Here is a 19,559-nt window from a genome sequence, read left to right on the forward strand (position 1 = left end):
TGTCCCCTGATGGGAGGAGCTTTCGGAACTCCTGAAGCCCTGGGCAGCAGCATGCTCCAAGGAGCCCCACGATGTCTGGCTGCAGAGCATCCAAGCCTGGTACTGGACATTGTTTACGCCAGGTAAGGATTCCAGCACCCTGTACAGCCACCGTTACTGTGACTGGCTCCGGCCCCCTCCCCGTCCCTCTCCATCCTGCAGCGCATTGGTCACCGCTGCCATCCCTTGTTCTCTCAGGTGTGTGCACCCCCCTGGCTGTAAGGTGCAAACTGTTCTGAGCATTGCTGCTTGTAGCAGCTCACTCTGTTTCACACCTGGACATCCTTCCCCCACCTCCCAAAGCAGAACAGTATTTTGTAATCTGTAGAAACTTCCCCAGCTAAATGCTTTTTAAAATAGCTCATGGCACTTTTACAGCATTCAAATCTGAATCACTTTTTGATCACTTTTTGTCTATAAAGAAGACCCACTGTCCTTTTTGCTGGTTTTTTTTTTTTTTTTTTTTTTTTTTTTTGTCATCTTTGCATTCATAGCATCAATTTTCAGCCAGAGGCTTGGGCATTTTATCAGCAGCAGGCTTGAGGGAGCAGTACACCAGTTTTCCTGGAACCACAACCCTGCTTTCTAGGCACTACCACTGCCTCAAAATCAGTGAAGCAGCATACTAGCTGGTCATTTAAGAGCCTTGAGCAGATAAATAAAAGTACTTTTAAAATCAAGGTTACTTGGGTTACATTACAGAGAACAGACACTGTTGGCCCTCTAGGCCCAAGGATGGCAAATCTAAACAACCATCCTCTTCCCATTTCCTTAAGCATCAGTCAAACTGAACTTTTCACTGTCATCACAGAAAAAGAGTTTGACCTACAGCAACAAAACTGCTTTATGAGTATAAACAAAAACTAATTTGTTCATTTCAATGCGTATCAGGGGCTTTGGTTACTGTTATTTCCCTGCAGCAACAGCAAGCCATTCCATACTACAGCAGGTGCCACTGTGCAAAGACAACTGTTTCTACCTCCCTGTAAAAAGAACAGTCGTTCCTCCCCTGGCACTTGGATCCAGCCAGCCATCAAATTAGCTGCCGGTGGACTAAATGAGCTTTTGTGCCTCCCTCAGCAGCGAGTGCGCACCATTCTGCATGCGCAGCCAGCCAAAGTGAAATGCTAGCTGACATGCACCGCCATACCCGTAACAGTTATTACCTGTAGTTCCTCTGCTGTGGAGACATCAAGGCCTGTTAGGTCCTGTATCCTTGTGTTAATGCGAGAGACCACAGGGCTTTCGTATCCAGACAGCCACGCACTAAGTGAAATAACCAATAAGTTAATAAAATGCAGTAGTCATAGCCAGTATAAAGGCAACATGTGGGATTACTTCAAATTGGAGATTATTTGGGGTGTAGCTTACTAAAATTTAGTAGGCTAGTCAGAAATATTTCTAGGGCATTACAAAGATCTGAAGGTGATAAATGTGCTTTCTAGAGAGAACACGTACAACACTGGTTTAAGGCAGCTCTAAAACTACGGGCCTTACTTCCCATACAAGACTATCAAATAATCAAAGCAAGGGCTCCAAGCAGTGAATTTCAGCTCTAGGTGTTTTTCTAAAGCAGGACACTACGGATTTGCTCTTACCCACTCCAACCAGCTAGTTCAGAGCATACATTCGATGCAGCAGTAGGGAAAAAAAATAGGTAAGTTATTTTAGCGCACACAGAGTCTGTGGGCCTGTAACTCAGTTCCTTCCATGTGTCAGCATCCACCTACAGGTGCGTGCTCTGTGTTCTGCCCTTTATGTCACATTATTTACCTGTGCGATGGTACTGTACAAAATCATTATGAAAACAATTAAGTAATGCCTAAAACTCTTCACCATTTTTCCCTCTTGAAAAATTTTTACCAAAACAGCTCATCACGAATTCAGTGTTTACCATACGTTTCAGGTACGCAGTGATTTTTAAAGGAGATTTTGTTGTTGTTAATATGAAAGTGAAAGGTCAGCCTGTCAGTTCCAAAGACACTTTCAAAACATCTGCCTCTGGTTTGTAAATTAGGACTCTTTGGCTAGAAGAGCTGCATTTAAAATATTTGGCGAACCTGCCAGCAGTTAAAGGTGTGAAGAGATAGAGGAGCAGGGCTCCACAAGAAACACTGCCTTAACCCAGACCCAGCATAGCATTTTCTACTCTAAAGCAGTCGCTCAGTCTTGAGGCTGCATGGCTGGGAAGCAGCCACGGCACCCAAAAGCAGCCACGTACCACAAGCAGGGGTGTGTGGCAGACAAGCACACACACACACAGTACACAGGTATAACCGCAGCTCCGCGCATCCCCCCAGCCCCTTACCAGCTGCGAACACATCCAGTTGCTTACATAGAAACACACACATATTTGATCTGTTAACAAGATAAACACTTTGTTCTTAAAAAAAAAAAAAAAAAAACACAAAAAAACCCCACCACCTATTTCATCTACATCTGCCCATTTTTTTAATAAAAAAAAAGCTCTCATCTTTTTGCGTGTTTTTCTTATTTTACTCAACCAGTTCTAGCCAATGCATCTTCGTGTTAGCTGGTCTTTTTTGTCTCTCATCATGCTACACCTCTTCTCTGTGCAGCTTGGGAGGCCTCTACTAGTGGCTACTATGGATTATAAAGTTAACGATTTGGACCCATTTGTCCTCTTTTTGCAGGAAGATGGAGCCGGCTAGGTCTGCCTTTTCTCTAGCGTCTGATTCAGCCTTTTGGTCTCATCAGTGGTTCCTGCTGCTTTTACAAGGCTGTTGGACAGAAATACCTGTGCTCAGAGCCTACCTGGCAAGTACATACTAGCAGTTATACACAAATGAACTTTCATGTCTGTAAGAAATTAAAGGCTTGTTTGTTTTAAACATTTGTATTTATAAAAAAAACAGCCACCAAACCACTTTGCTTGGGAGGAACAGTAGCATGACACGTGACACAAGACACTGACACAGGTTACAGAATCTCTACGAGCATGGAATTGTTTTTTGAATTTAAAAAAAAACAAACAAAAAACTCTCTATATAGAAGACTTGCACAGGCACAAAGAGTCATCCATTTGTGAACACTGTTAGCATGAGAAGGTGTTACAATGCAGCTGCCCTTGGTTTCAGGAGCAAGCACAGAGACCACTCATGGAAAGCACGTCCCGACCAGAAAGCAGCTACACAGCCCCACGGAGCAGGCAGCCCCCACAAGCAACGCAAAGCTCCCACTCCATAAAGCAGAGAAGCCCCAGCGCAGCCGTCAGGCAAGCCTGCCAAGCCTTCAGAGGTTATGCTTTAGCTCCCTCTGCCTAGTCTACCATACAGGCTTTAAGAAAAAACAATAAAAGCAAGCATTCTGACTCCATCAGTTACTTAGAGTTGCAGTGAATGCTCTGAGTCCCTCCGCAGGGTGAATACTGCATCCTTTCATGAAATAAAAGCACTGTACATGTTTTAGAAATAAAGTAAGTTAATTGCCCGCGGGTACAAAGAATGTCTATGAGAGGTGGAGGAAATGGGGAACTGGAAGCAGTGCGAGTGCCAGCCTCTCTGCTGGATGCAGCCGGACTGGAGGGGAGGCCAGCAGGTCCCCACAGCTCCACCTGCAGCCTCCCAGCACACGCTAAGCCTGTAAGCTCCAGGTCCTGCTGCCAACAGGGCGCGCAGAGCCTGCACTGAGCATCCAGTCACCAGGCCTCTGCCTGCTGCCTCTCCAGGTCCCACAGACTTTGGTGGCCCCCAACACCTGTGGCGAGCCACCCTACGCTGTCCCCTCTTTTGGGGCCAGGCTCAACCTTAGACCTGTGCTACCATCAGCCTGCCTCGAGGCCTCTCCAGCAGGTATGCCATCACCATGAAGAAGCTTTTTTCCTGCTCCTGTCTGTCAGACAAAATAAAGACTGCCTCAGCAGTGGCACATGCTGCAGAATTTATAAAACCCTAAACTGTGCTCAGCAGAGTTTTTTTCCCTTTTAATATATGCTTAGTCCACACTCAAGTGCACACAAACTCTACTCTTCAATATAAACGTGGTAGATCTGGTTCCTTTGCTGACAAGATAACTGGCAACAGAAAGCATTCCAGCACTTTTCACCAGCTGACGCCCATAAGCCCACTGTGGGCAGAAGCCTTATTAACAAAAAGGGAAGTGCTTATTTCTTGCAAAGTCACAAGCACAGGAGTTCAACCTGTGACTTTGCTTACTGGAGGCTTTGATATTTCCTCAGTAAGCACCACATCAAACCAAAAGCTCGCCTCCTTCTCCAGCTGCACAAGTCAGACCTGTACCAGCCATTACGAAGGCTGCATCCTCAGCCACGGCACCAAAATGTCAATGCTGCTTTTGCAGTCACACAAAATACTCATTTCTGTTTAAGAAATTTCTAAAACGTACTTAGTGAGTGAAAAAATGTTAGTAGAGGGATAACAAAATGAATAAAAGCACAGACTAGTATTTCTGAATTGGGAATTCTAACATATGCTACAGGCTTTGACTGGCTGCTGGGAGGAAAGGGAAACAAAGCTTCTTTAAAAGCAGTGTCAGAGTGGCCAAATTTATTCTGGTACTGCACACAGCACGGCTCGACGGTGCTCCTCGTCCTGCTGGCAAGGTGCCCCCTTTTATACAGCCTGCCACGTACTGCACAGCGAACAGTAGTCCTCTCAGGGAGGAATGTTGTAATTTAGAAGTGCATTTGCTAGGAAAGAATGTTTGACGGGGGAAAGCAGTCAGCTATTAAAAAAAATAAAGAAAGCATTTTTTGGTTTTCAGGAGCAATGATTCATCAGGAATCCAAACCAGCTCAAACAGCCCTGAACAGGGGAACATTTCTAGCAGTGGCTCCCCATGAGAAGTTCAGTGATCCAGCATTAACAGCAGAAGCCTTCTAAAATCAGCCTGGTTTTGTGTTTGTTTTTGAGGGGGATGGCAATTTTTCTCCCCCTATAGTTTGAGGTGTCGAGTTTTCTCATCATAATCAATCAGCACACAGGAATGCAAAGGTGAGGGAAAGAGGCATGAGAAGGGAAGTCCCTCACACCCCTCCCACCTCTGAAGTCCACTGCTAGCCTCAAAAACTTGTCTTCACACTGCAGCACACTATGCCCCATTTACTTGTACTTCTCTTTGCAATTCTAACTCAGTTTCCAATGAGAAAAGGATTTTAAGCACTTATCTTGGCAAATTCAGTTGACTTCTGAGTACCACCAAAGTGGTACATTGGAAGGAACCCCCCGAGCAACACCTTTCTGAGCAGCAAACCTTACAGGTTCCAGGTGCCTGCTCACCTGGTTAGCACCAGGTTTATTCCACGTGTGCAGCACAGCACAGAGCCAGCAGCACAGTCCCTAGGCAAGGTACAGCCTAGTTCCAGATTAAAGCCTTCGGAAGAATACTTATTTTGGTATGTCACAAAGCCAATGAGGAAGTGATGCCAAATGGGACCTAGCTGCACACCCATAAGGGAATCAGCTTTTAGGGATGAGTATTGTCTAGCTGTGGTTTTTCCCCTCCAACTATGGCATTTGCAATAGTCCCAAAGCATAACACTAATGAAAAATCAAAACTCTAAATGAGAAGTCTTTTCATTAAGGATTTTTAATTTAAATAGGGGCCTCTGTATATATCTCAATCAATTTAAATTAGTAATCTACTCACCTTCCCTAATTCCTATTATTAGCATGTCAAGTTTGACAGAAACCACGAGGGTACATTCAAATGGATTAGCAACTTTGTTCAGCGAAAGCCCCCCTGTGGTCTGGGGCACAGAGGACAAATCCTGGGACTTGAAAACTTTATTTAAATAAATTGTCACAGATAACCAGAATAGGACATGAACAGACTTCAAAATAATTAAACAAAAACATTACATGCAACACGTGTCAAACAGGAAGATGTATGTTCCATTCTGGAGAGGACCCATGGAAGTCATTTGTAAGGAGCAAATACGTAAGAGCTCACTTTGGGCAGTTCCCAAAGGACTCCCACGACCTTCAGGAGCTCTGAAGAGTTAAAATGCACATTGCTGAAGGTGCAATGCACTTTTCAGTGTACAAAAAAAAAAAAAGTTTTAACTTGCCACTACTTGTAACAAGCATGATTTTAAGGAGCACCTTTCAGCTACAATGTTTTTCTAGTTTCTATGAAAGTTACAATCATTTTTGAATCAACTTCTTGTGCTGTATTTTGAAGCACTTCTTAAAGAACTTAATAAATAAAAATCCTTAAACTACTGGCCGTTCTAACTTCAGGTTTGTGTTCAAAGAATTTGAAGAAACACTGGTTTTCCATGAAAGCACCTACTTTCAATCATTTAACGTCAAAGAAATCCTTTAAGGTTACCGACTAGCTTTGCCTCGCGCTACTCCTGTGAGTCACAGCAGCTCCCCAGTGCCTACGTTTATGCAGCAATCATCACCGCAGATCACTGGTACAGGTGAGTGACACGTGCAGCCTTCCACCACTAGTGTTAGAAGAACCCTGCGCTTTGCCAACATTTTAGTACATTAGTCGCACCAGACAAGCCATGCTAAGCAAACGTGCTAGCTTCCACTTCCGCTACCACTAACATCTAGAAATACTTTCTATTTCAGATGACCACATGCTTTGTTATAAGACAGCTTGGTTCACTCCAGGCCATTCTCTTCTAAAGAGAGACTAAGAAAAACGTTGCGCAGAATCCTTATTTGCCCCACACGGAGAGATGAAGCACAACAGCAACAGAACAGACTTCCTTGGACTGAGTATACCTTCGGAAGACGTTCCCCTTACCTCTTAGAGACTCTGTAATGTGCTGTGGTCAGTTTCCCAGTCTCGGGGTCATGAACAGTAGCACGGCTCAGCTACAAAAAGAGAAAGGACAAGGGCTTACCCACCTAGTAGGCTGCTTTTTTGCCAAGCCACAGGTGTTTGAAAGGGTTCCGATTGGTCTGGATGGTATGCAATGCTCTTAAATTAGCAATATTTGAACGGCAACAGAAGCTGTAGCTGCCATGTCCAAATCAAAACAAATTGGTTGGAAAAATTTGGTTAGATTGTCCTTTCACTTTTTTCCTCCTTTTTTATTTTTTACTTTTTTCCTTCAGAGACTTCCTGCAAATAATTTATGATGCTGAGTTTCACAGACAGTTCCTCTTCATGCAGAAGTTTAAATCCATTGAGACTTTTGGTGTGACGCAGAAGGAAGGCACAGCCAATCTTTAATCAGCACTAATGAAACGGGAAGGGTTGTCAGGAGGTGGGGACGACAGTTTCTTTTTTTATAATCAGCCAGGTTTTCTCCTGAAGCACATTTTGGAACACATTTGTTAAATTCAACACTTGACATACTTTATCAACAAATTGGAAGGAATGGGGAGCCCAGTGAAAAACAGGCTTGCTTTCTACCAAATCAGCAGCAGGTAGAAGAGCCCAGGTAGGACTCAGGAATTGTACTGGACAGTGATATCTGTGTGATTCTGTGTGATTAATGAACATCCGTTGAGTGTGCCGCTGCAGCTGTCATGCACGTGGCAATGACTTCAAGCATCTCTTATATCTGTAAAGGCACTTGAAGTGGGCTGCTAGATTTTGCAGAGGAAAGGACAATTTTGGGCTGTTGAGACCTGCAACGGGAAAGGGAGTATAAAGAAAATGCAGAGTCCACACTGAAGGTTCTGTAGCATCGTATATTTTGGACAATGAATTACAGACCTATTTCTTGTGTATTTTATCATTTGAGAACACACACTGAGAAGGTGACCCAAAAATAATCATCATCATCATCAAATATACCCCCAGAACTTCTAGCTGAAGGAAAAGACTGAGAAACTCAGCAGTAACAGCCTGTTACAGGATCTGCATGTAATAAAGCGGTGGACTACAAAGCCAAAGTTGTCTTTTTAGACCACCTCTTTCTTCCCCATAATGAGCAGAATCTACGTACTCATTACAGGCCCAAAACATCTGGCATAGAGCTCTCTTACCTTTTGCTAATTCTGTAATGTGCCGTCTCCAAGGCTCCTGTTATGGGGTTTGAAATGGTGGCTCGCCTCAGCTGTGAAGCGAACCATCAGAATAGTTGCATTACAAAGCACATACTGCATCACAGCAATCCGACCATTCAGAAGCCTAGGGGGAAATGTCACACTAGGCCCCACGCAAGCCACCCGGTCACCACTTGCGGTGGTTTGTCTTTTATGGAGTGGGGGTAGGAAGTCACAAAGCCATGACAGGGCAGGACGGGGAGTCTCCGCTTTTACTAAAAGAGAGTTTGAGTTGTTTTTTTGTTTTTTTTAAAGTGTGTGTGTGTATTATATATGTATGTGTGTATACATACATATATTTCAGAGCATTAGAGAAGATCAACTTTTCCAGGAAATAATGTTTCCACTTCTGGAGCAAGAAGAGCAGCTGTCTGAATAAAATAAACTAGAAACTTTCATTTTCTTCATACTGCAACAGCTGCTGGAAACAATTCAGCATTATGACACTCATACAATCGGTCCTTTGTTCACACTCTGTCCGGTGCATGTAAGATGAGTTTTACAGTTAACTTGATTGCAGCATTGCTTGGAGTCTTGTATAAATGAAAGACAAATAAAACCCTACCTTCTGAATCTTTCTGTACCAGTCTCAGCACTGAGGTGAACTTCTTTAACACTGACTGCTAACAAAAACAACTTGCTACGTGTATTTTACATTTAGGTTGTGTTCCTACATTACAGAGAGTGAGATTCTTGGCTCAAGGCTTTACCCTGCCCTTTAATGCACTCCATTTACTGGACACCATCCCTTCTGTTAACACTGATCAAGAACCTTAGGTGCACTATTTTATTTTGCTCTTGTAATGTCAGGCACTCTCCATACTTTGGGAGAAGTTCCACATTTCAGTGGGCTCTAGGCTCAACACAGCATACCAAGTAGTATTTTTCTGTTGTTAAAAAAAGTAAAGCAGGGCCTTTCCTTCCCTACTGACAGGAACAGGTATTAAGGACTCTTAACATGCAGCCTCTCCTCTCATCATGTGCAGACACATATAGGAATCAAGTCACAAACTGTGATTCCAGAGAGACTCCCAAGGTGAATAATAAGCCTTCCTCCTGCCAGCTTATGCCAGAGCAGCAGAAGGCTGGGCACAGATTATGCAGCCGTGGCTTTCGAGAGGCGGCAGTAGAACATCCCTGGCACCAGGAAGGCAGATGACAATCTTTCTGCCTCAAAAACACAATCCTCCTGCTGCACTGGTTACTGAGCCCTACAAGGCCTCGGCCGTAGGAAACATGTGGAACTCTAACAGCAGAAAAATGCTTTCACATAACTGAACTGTGAATCTGCAAGTCTTTGCCACAAGTTGAACATCTGATAGGAAGACAAGCATCTTGGCAAGTCCTGATGTTTAAAGTCACCATGTGTTCAGAGCTCCTTACAGGCTTTATTTTCAGTGCTAAGCCTTACTTCTACGCCATAAAGATGATTCAGTCACATTCCACAGACGTAATTGTCAGAGCTTTTGCAGCAATAAAGGGGCTTAATCAGCAACAGACAAACTGCAGCAAGGCTGCCTGCAGGAGGAGATGTTTTACAGGTTACTCATACTTCCTTATGGTTCTGAATGCTACCTCAGAAATACAATGCATCAGCCTTTAGAAAGCTTTAAAATCTGCTTCTAGCTTCCTAGTACTCAGTGTGGTGACCAAGGGCAGCCCCATCTATGATGTGCCTATGTGTAACATACAGCTGCTTTACTTGGCAGCAGACCGAGGTAACAGTTTGTCCTGTATTTGATGTATTTATTCCCCCAATCTTCATTTGCTCAGCTCTCTCTGAACAAAAGATATTTAGGCTACAGAAAGGAGGAAAAATCTGTTTAGACAAGTTTAAATCTTATTTTAGAAGTAACTGGTAATTGGTAGAAAAACAAATCAAATTCACTAACTGCCTCCTAAATGTACATCTTGTGATGCACAGTCACGCCAGCTGGATACAGATGGCCACTCAGTTTCTTGTCCATGTTGGACACTCCTGTTTACTTTGACAGCTGATTTGGCCTGGCTTGTTTGGCCTTCAAAAACAAGAACCTTGGGATCTGGATTCAGAAATAGGATTTGATCAGCTGGAATTGTGAGTCAGAAGCAGAGCACAACTGGCTAAGCATTGCCTTGTTAAAGCTCTTTCACTTGCAGGTAATCTCAGTCAATTTTACGCTGAATGGGCTATTCGTTATTGTCTACACAGTAATATGGCATTCCAGGACCAGAGGAGTGCCTCCCTTTCCCTAGAAGACTCTCTTCTCCATGTTACAGCCCTGGCAACTACAGACTTTAAAAATAAAAGGAAGCCCATCAGATGCCAGGTACACTTCAAGGCAACCTAGCTGCAGGATGTTTGCTTTCTGTTAGACAACACTCTCCTCCTCATCTGAAACAGCATGCACCAAAATTGTGCTCACCAGAAGAGCCTGACAAGTCTGCACTGCTGTCACCTGGCTCTCCTAGCTACACAGAGTTTCCAGCTTCCCCAAGGTCTCCTATAAAGAGTATATCACCAAGAGCTACAAGGTGAGAAAAGCGATGTGTGAGCACACTGCACACACATCTGCATTCAAGAGGAGATGGTCACACTCGCACAGAAAACTACAAGCAGAACTCGAGATTCCAAAAGGCAAAGAAGTGTAAGGCATTTACCCTCGGCTTTGCTAGCTCTTTCACAGTTTCAATCTCTTCATCGGAAATGATATCAAGGAAGCGAACAATTCGAGGTTTGTCCCACTCGTCTTCCTGTTTGACGGGGCCCAGAATGTACCTAGGATTCCTGTTTCCATCATAGTAGCGGCAGAAGAGTCTTTTCTGTCTCCGAGGGGTCTGAAAGCAAGATGAAACAAGATAATCAGGAAACTTCCATAATATTGCTAACAAACATTAGATGAGAACAAGAGATTGGAGCAGTTCACATTCCCTACCTTAGTATTATGCTACAAAAGTAAGAGATGCTTTAAGCTCGAGAAATCAGTGCTTCAGGTAAATTAATATTACTCTGTAATACTGCAGCAGGCAGTACTTTACACATTTAGTCCTATTAAAAATGATTTTGTCACTGAAAAAAAACAAACACTTTCATTCAATACCATATATCAATCTAGACTCCCAACATCCACATTCAGTTAATTACAATTGTTTAGTGAATTTCAGTTAGCCTACAGTAATATTTTTTCTCTACTGGCCAGAAGGAAACAGGGAAGAAATCCAACACATGCTAATCCTCAGCTCTACGTACTCAGCCAACTGCTACAACAGCTTCCTTGCTTCCACGCCACATACAAACTCTGGACATTGTTTTGTTACGGTTGGTGTCATACATGTGAAAACAGTCTACTCCACTTTACCATTTTGAGACCCTCCCCACGGCACAGCATTTCGTACTTCCTTCTCTCAGGCAGGTAATCCTTTTTCTTAACCTCAGTTTCCTTCTCTGTCTGGTCTTCTGCATCTGTACTGGACTTATTGGCTTCTTTTTCTTTGGCCATAATATATTCAAAATATTTCATGTTCCCATTTGCTCTTTGATGCTCAGGATCTGTTGAAAAGGAAGCAGACCTTTGTCACTGGCAGGCCTACAACTTGCAAAGAAGCGTACAGAAGAGGCTATTAACAAACCCAAACACAAGAGGTGAACACCGCTGCTATTCAAAAAGAAATCATAAACACCTAATCTGGTTTGAGAGCCCTCACAAGAAGAGTTAAAACTCTCAGACAGGCTGGAAGCAATGCTAGCCTGCAGTATGCACACATCCTTACTCATCACCAGAAAATCACCCAATGCACTGTCAGAGCAAAGCTCAGCTCATTCACAGCTAAGAAACTGCTCACTGTGAGGCTGGGATCCTCTGAGGCACAGAGGTCCGAGCACTAAGAGACCGGGGCTGGCCACTGCAGCCTATCTGATGAGGGAGGGAGAGACAAGGAAACAGCAACAGCCAGGCAGAGCCCAGACAGCACGACTGGCTTTAAACTCAACAAATTCCCTGATGGGAATTAAGAGTTCTGGTGACAAAGCTTCTGACAACCACTAATCTTACAAAAATTACTCCACTTCCCTAATAAACAGTTCTCACTAGCCTTTGCTGTAAAGATTAGGTTTAGCTCTAAATCTCTCAACCCATCCTTTACATAGGAAATCAGTGGAGTATTTACAGAAGCATGAATACTTTAGATATTTCATAAAATGCACTGAATCTTAGCCCACTGCACTGCATTCTGTATTTCTTATTTTTCCAAGTTTTTCAGCTCAAGTATGCTTGATTTGAATTTAAATAATTTGGAGAGATTTTGGTATTGGAAGGTGCATTGGTAGTGGAAGAGAGCAATCCTTAGCCATGACACTTTCTGACATGGTCATTTAGAATGTTATTGCCCATTTCAACTCAGAGCAAAATAAAACGTATGGTAATGTAACTCTTAGTTGACTGAAAACTACATTAAAATGTTAATGCTCAATAATAATCTATTCAAAAGCACGTGTACAAGCCAGGAAGACCAAGAGTCCTCAGTACAAATCTAACAGATGCTCAGTCACGGAGCTAGACCTTGCTGAGCTTCAGGCCTCTTTTACATACCCAGTTCGAGAAGGCGTTTGGTGAGCATCATTGCTTTGCCCAGATCCCCCTGCTGATACACAGCGTAACTCAGGTAGTCCAGAATGTAGACCTTATCTGCAGAAGACACTTCTCCCTCATCCAGCTGCTTCAGAGCTTGTTCCATCCAGAGCTCGGTGTGGTAATAGTCAGCCTCTGTGTACGCAATCTTTCCCAGCTCAAAGCAATCTTCAGCTGTTAAAAAGGATTTGTGCTTTACACCTGTATTTGAAACAAAACAAAACTAATGATTTTCACTGAATTCAGGATCACTCCCCAGAGTTACATTCAGTTATTTCCTATTCTTCACAGCACAGTTTATTGCTGTTCCTGTTGTGGTCTTCAGCATCTCCCTTTGGTGACAGCTATTTGTTGAAGACTCAATTTAAGCATTTAAAACCTATAAACCCTTGACAGAACACGTAATTGGCTACACGCAGTTTTCCATTGCCAGGAAGCCAGCGACTAGCTAAATGTCTTTACAATTTGTGGAAAATAAAATAAATCCTCTTTCCTCAAAACACAAACCACTTTAAGCCAGAGCAATAGTAAGCTAAATAAGAAGTTCCCGACGTCTGTTTTCAATGGCACTGTATTATTGCTTTCAGAACATTCCTGAAGCACATGTTGTTAGCAACAACTCAGGGGAGGAAGAAAAAGAAAACATCCATAAACTCCCAGCTACTCAAGATTTTTGAAATTAATGTTAGAACCATTTTAAGGGACCTCTGAAAGATTAAAGCACTAGCAAGCAAATTATAGATTCCTATTTTTGCCACTGTAGATGAAGGCCCATTGAAAAAACAAATTTCATCTTGTAAAAAGGAAACAAAAATATATGAGATAAAGTAAAAAAAGGAAACTAAGACAAGGAGGGACTAAGAAGGAATTTTTATTCTTGCCCAGGACCTGCCCAGAAGGAGCTAAAATTAAATTTCTGATTACATTTTAATCATCCTGAATTTCTAACAGCAGCTCTCACTGCTGTGTTCCAACAGGGGAATTCTTCTGTTGAAGAAATGCCTTAAGAGATGAAATAGCTGAAGAGACAGTCCAACAAAAGGAATATCCTGCAGACCTTTGTTTCTGCTCACTAATTAAACATCTCGCGGTCCATCCTGGGATGGTCAGTGATTCCAGGTTTGAGCCTAAAGCCACCTGCAAGCTCTAAGATAATGCAAAGCTTAGGGAATTAGGTACAGTGCTGGTGTGTGCTCTCAGGGAGGCACAAAGAGATCCTCTGGAAAGAGTAGCAGGTTGCACAGTCATACCCTAGTACATTTAGGAGCGACATAACATCCACACCTGAAAAGGCAGCTTAGAATGGTGCTAAGAAAATATGCCCTAATAATTAAGATAAAGAAACAGCATAGCCTGTAACACACAACAGAGAATTAGTAAGCAATACAACAGTAGTTAAGATTCTGATCAAAACTTGGCCACCTAGCAACAGAAAATTCCCTGGGAAAGGAGACAAGGAGCACAAACAACTGACTGTGTGGGATGTTTCTCTCTGTAATTTTAAAGGTGAAGAGACCAACCTATTTTCTTCTGTATTCTAGAGTTTTTGGGTTCTGCGATTACACTTTGTTATATGCAGTTTGGACAGCTCGTTGCCTCACAAGAAGCAAGAAAATACAGTCCACCCGAAGCATTTTGTCTTTATTTTTGGGCTGTTTTAAAACAAACAAACAAACCCTACTTATTGTAGTAAGCTGAATCTGTAGCTCTTTGAGACAGTCTTGAACTAAACCCAAAAGCAAGGTTATACATCATAACATATAAAGCCAATTACCCTTAATTTTATTAGGCATCTGACCACAATGAGTGCTTGCAAAAACACAGATGGATTGTACAAAGCTGATATTTTGCCAGTTGGCACAATACTGGTTTTGAACAGAAGAAATTAGATTAAAAAGTAGCAGAGAAGATTCTTCTGGCAAGGAAGAAGAGTGTCCTCTACGTACAGAGGACATACCAAAGTAACCTCTGCTAAAGGTTACTTGGTAAGCTCAGGTTCTTTGCATGGATATGATAACGGTCCCTGTCTTTGTTTTTTCAGTTTATGAAGCTTAAGTTCAAAGAAACAGAAGTTCTGACCTGATAGGCCCATATTTTCAATGGGTGGGACAGGGATATCAAACAATAGAGTTATTGTTAAAATACGTTGCATTGTGCAACAAAACATGGTATCTGCCACTGCCCAACTACTTCAACACAAGGAAAATACTCAAGCAAGCATACTAATTTTTTATTAAAACCTATTAATGCTAATTTATCTTACCGTAACTTATCCGTGAAGGAAGATGCAGATTTTTTTTAAAGAAATCTTCAAGTTCTAGCACAAGCAGGAAATCAGCATGTGATTAGTGTGACAGAACAGAGTGTAAATTCAGAATGAAGCCTGCATCCTGTGAAGGGCATTTCAGCCCCATGAACTCTGAGTGCGGGCATGAAAAAGCCCAGCAGGCAGGGAAGCCACATGGCTGTAGCTTCTGACAGAACCGGCGCAGCAGCGGACCTGACAGGACACCAGAGCGGGTCAGGCCCTCCTGGGTGCCTCTTTACCAGCACGGCCTGAAGCGACAGCTTCCTTTCTCTTGATGTGTGGCAAATTATAACTTACACCTACATCAGCCAACAGTCAACAAGCCACATCGCACCACATTTCATAAATTATTAGCTAATTCAAAAGCTTCCTGCTGCTACCTTCACACAGCATAGTCAAACAAGATGGAACACAGTGAAAGGATTTGTCATCAGCACCCTGAGCACAAGTTCACAGTGCGTTCTGCAAATTATGCCTGTGACTCTTACCTGGGAGATTTCCTCTTGAGAGGGTATCTGTATCTAAATTATATGTGTCTTGAAGCCGCAGGAGGGCTTTTGCTGCACCAGTCTGATCTTCATCATTTGGGAAGAACTGCCGCTGGATAGTCATGTTGGAGATAAAGCCTGAAATGACAGGGAAACACTTGGCCTTCTTTGTCCTAGGAATTCTACAAATGTGATGCACGAAACAACTCCCTCCTCCAGGGAAAGCTAACATTTAAGGAAAGGCCATTAGCCTTACACAGCACCAAAAAACACTGAAAGTTTGTTTCCAAAGAACAGGAGTACTGCTCAGGTTCCACTCAGAAACTATTTTTATCTTAACATGGAAAAAAAATTACACACAACAGAAAGACCACCCCCACCTGGGGAATGTTACCAATGTTATATCTATAGCTTTTGTAACCATTCCATGCAATCTGCCTCTCAAAAGGCTTTTCATTCAGTAACATGGAATTTAAAAACAATTTAGGATGCAAAAAATAAACTGTATGAAGAGTAACCATGTAAAGATTAATGCTGGTCAATATAAAGATGAAAAACAAAGATGCTGACATCTAACCTCAAACAGCTTTTCACAAGACTTGAGGCAACTAACAGGCACTAGGAAGCCAACTGCTTTCTGGGGACTTGGGCATTAATGTGCTTACACAGAAACTTGAGAAAACACACAAAGGTTTCTCAACAGCCATCTTAACACTATCCTGAACTGAACTGGAAACACATTTCAGCACTGCCATTTTTTAATGCATGAGTTTGCTTGTCAAAATAAAGCAAAGGAACAACCAAAAGAAAAACTTAAGAGGTTTGGAAGCTTCTTTAAAGAAGCATTAGGGTGATGTTTATGGAATGAAAGACGAGCAGGTTGCATGAAGTGAAACACTATTCTCTTTCGGGACCGTTGCCTGGTCATTAATCACATGCAGCTATCTGCCCTGCTACAAAAGGGCCCCATTTCTTGCTGGTGAATGTGCGTGCAACCTCTGCTGCTGCTTGCAGGGCCCTGCAGCAGAGCTGACGCATTACCCTCTCCTCTGGGGGAGAGCTGCCCCAGTTTCCCCCTTCTGCTTTTGCACAGCCAGGAGGCCCACGGGCTGCTTGTGCTGTCAGGGGAAGCAGAACCAGCGTCTTGATACATACAGTCACCAACAGGAACGGCAAGAGCAGTCAGCCCCAATGGCCTATGTCTAAACAGCCACTGACACCATTTTTTTTTTTTTCTTCAGAAAAGTGACTTTGCTACTTGACTTCTTTGTCCCAAGACAAGTTGTATAACATTACCTCGCCAAGTGCAGTGCCAATAAACTGTCAAGTTCATCTAATATCCTCCAGTTGCCACATGACCAAAAGCAGACAAATTCAATTCCAATTCCTAGCAACAAAGCGCAACCACACAACACCTAGCTGCAAAACCATCCACAAAACAATGAACTAGCCACATTTATGATTTTTGCCCCATTCTTAATACTCCTTTTTAACTATTCAGGCTTGATAACGTTATCTGTTTATGGAAAGGTTTTGTACTTTAAAAAATACCATATCCTTCCACTCCTTTGCAGCCTTACTTCTACTATGCTCCGCTTCCCCCGGTATTTTCCCTTTTCCTCACAATTCAGTCAAAACAATCCCCTCCCCACTCAGAAGTTGGTGTACTGCTCCAGGCTTCTGGCCAGCAGGTGAGACATCTTTTCAGTTGGCACATTCAGTCTCTCACAGCAACAACTGGGAAGCTGAATGCACTGAGTTCCTATCAGAGACTAACATTGGGCTCTTCTGAAAGCTCCATGCTTCATTAACGTTTAACAAACCTACACCTGATGTTAGCTACTTGTTGAAACATTTGCATAGGTGAAATATAATAATTAGCCCAACTTCCTTGCACTAAAAATCTTGCTCATGGTCAACTGCTATTTTATGTCCTGTTGCCTACTGAAGAGCTTCTACTCTTATGCAGGAAAAGAGGCAGCAAAGTGTTTTCCACACTAATTCAGATTTGTTCCACAAATGCTCAGTCTCTGCCAACATTCAGGTTTCACACCATCACACCTTAACAACACCAGGCACGTCAGCAGCAACAGCACTTGACCATACCCAAAGACAACCCCCGCTGTTTTGCACTCAAAAGAGGTTTTTCCTCCCCCTTTTATCTTTTCCATGGAGTTGTCAGACTTACAGATGAAACTTTCTAACAGACTAGTTTCCTGGAAGCGTATACAAAGCAAGCCCTGGTACCTTGCAAAATTTGAAGCCTCCAAAGAGATTACTCAGGTTAAACACTCCAGTTTACCTAACTATTTGTAGAACTCCAATGACAGCACACTGATAGCAAAATGGCTGGACTGCTAGGAATTTTTTTTTTAAACATTTTTTATGAAAGCATCTCAAAAGCAGACTTATAAATTTAATTCAGAACATTACCTGTGAAAGACATGGTCCAGTAAGTTCAATTATAATGTGATTGTTGCTTTTACTACAGGCATACTCACCATCTGACATGTCCTTCAGAACCAGGCTCTCCAGCTCACCCCACTCTGTGTTGAGCCGTTTCATCAATTTGAATGCATTTACAGGATGTCCCAAAAACCCCTCTGGGTCTTTCGTAGCAGTGTCTGTCAGCTGATCTAATTTCTCTGCCCATCTACAGTGAAAATACATATTCATTAAAATCTGTTGTAAAAAGCCTGACAACAAAGTCGATGTCAAGCCATGCAGCAGTCTTGGCTAATAAAAATCCCAAATTGCAAGCTTTCACATTTTCTGTATTTAAAGCACTTCTGGAATGAACACAAGGGCACCTTTTTTTTTTTTTTTTTTCCTTTAAATCTTCTTTAGGGACAGCCTAAATCTCAGGCTCAAGAACTTGGGTTTCTATTTTTGCATATCACAGAATCACCTAGGAGAATCACCTAAGAGACCTCCAAGATCACCTAGCCCAACCTCTGACCTAACGCTACCAAGTCCCCCACTAAAGCAGATCACTGAGCTCTACATCTAAACATCTTTTCAACACCCCCAGGGATGGTGACTCAGCCACTTCCATGGGCAGGCCATCCCAATGCCTCACAACCCTTTTGGTAAATAAGTTCTTCCTAACATCCAACCTAAACCTCCCCTGGGGCCACTTTAGCCCATTCCCCCCAGAAGAAGCACTCACACAACCCCTGAGAATCAGCAAGAGCTGTTTATTGCCGGGACACCTTGCAGGCAAGCCTGAGGGATGTCTGTGGTGTTTGGTGGCTCCAAGCTAATGCTTGTGATGGAGCCTGAGCTACGAGCAGGGGGCTTCACCGCACTGCATGGCTGTCCTCACACACAAGGAGGCCTGCTGCTCGCCTTGCTCTTCTCGTCTCCTTCCTGCCGCCCCAGCTGGCAGTCAGAGGGCCCAGATGCTCAGCGAGTGCTGGGCCAGCTGCAGGGGGCCTGTTTTATAGGGCCCGCAGCAAAGTGGTGGCCACGGTGGCCTCAGCAAGCCTCTGCAATGGAGTGGCCCATGCATGGCCAAAGGCGGCTGTGCTGGGAGCAGCCTGGAAGATGCCCTCGCGTGGACAAGGAGGAGGGTTGGGGGGCTGAGGGCCCCTTTTCTGGGGCTGGCTCACCAGGGCCATTTGGCTTGCCAGAGAGAAAGGCTGCCCCTTGGCCACAGGGACTGCCCTGCACCTCCCAGCCTGTGCCCTGGGTTTATTTTTAACACTGCTTTTTAGGCAATTTCATCCCATTCTTTACAGAGAAGAACAGAAGCAAGGTGCATCTCCAGCCCTAATTCCCACGTGCGCTTTGTGCTCCGAGTGAAGAATTTCTTCCTCACGTCACATCTCATCTAAATCTCCCCTCCATTTGCTCAAAGCCAGTATTCCTGGTTCCATGGCTACACTCCCTGACAGAGTCCCTCTCCAGCTTTCTTCTAGGCCCCTTTTATGGGTAAGGTTAGGTGGCCAAAATGCAGGACCAAGCAAACTGCAGCCTCCTCTACCTGGTTCCACACGTTCCACATGACATTTTCCAGCTCAGGCTCTAGCCTCTCATCAGTGTAACAGAATCATGAAGGCTGGAAAAGACCTTCAAGATCGTTTGGTCCAACCACATCACCCACTAAACCACGTCCCTACAC

General features: G+C 43.4%; 1 protein-coding gene across 3 annotated transcripts in view; it reads right to left on the minus strand.

Annotated features, from left to right (window-relative positions):
• P4HA1 (prolyl 4-hydroxylase subunit alpha 1) overlaps positions 1-19,559 on the minus strand; it is a 36,277-nt gene that overhangs the window by 7,807 nt on the left and 8,911 nt on the right. For 2 of the 3 annotated variants that reach the window (XM_032190773.1, XM_032190770.1), the window contains exons 4-10: positions 17,938-18,089; positions 15,437-15,574; positions 12,602-12,841; positions 11,372-11,562; positions 10,674-10,850; positions 7,974-8,044; positions 1,206-1,305 (exon numbers count right to left, since the gene is read on the minus strand). In XM_032190773.1, coding sequence (XP_032046664.1) covers positions 1,206-1,305; positions 7,974-8,044; positions 10,674-10,850; positions 11,372-11,562; positions 12,602-12,841; positions 15,437-15,574; positions 17,938-18,089 — 1,069 coding nt within the window. Of the gene's footprint in view, positions 1-1,205; positions 1,306-6,780; positions 6,852-7,973; positions 8,045-10,673; positions 10,851-11,371; positions 11,563-12,601; positions 12,842-15,436; positions 15,575-17,937; positions 18,090-19,559 lie in introns of all 3 variants that reach the window. The other variant, XM_032190772.1, reaches the window with a different exon arrangement.

The sequence above is a fragment of the Aythya fuligula genome, chromosome 7 (genome assembly GCF_009819795.1).
Source record: "Aythya fuligula isolate bAytFul2 chromosome 7, bAytFul2.pri, whole genome shotgun sequence".
In the NCBI taxonomy this organism is placed as follows: Eukaryota; Metazoa; Chordata; class Aves; order Anseriformes; family Anatidae; genus Aythya; species Aythya fuligula.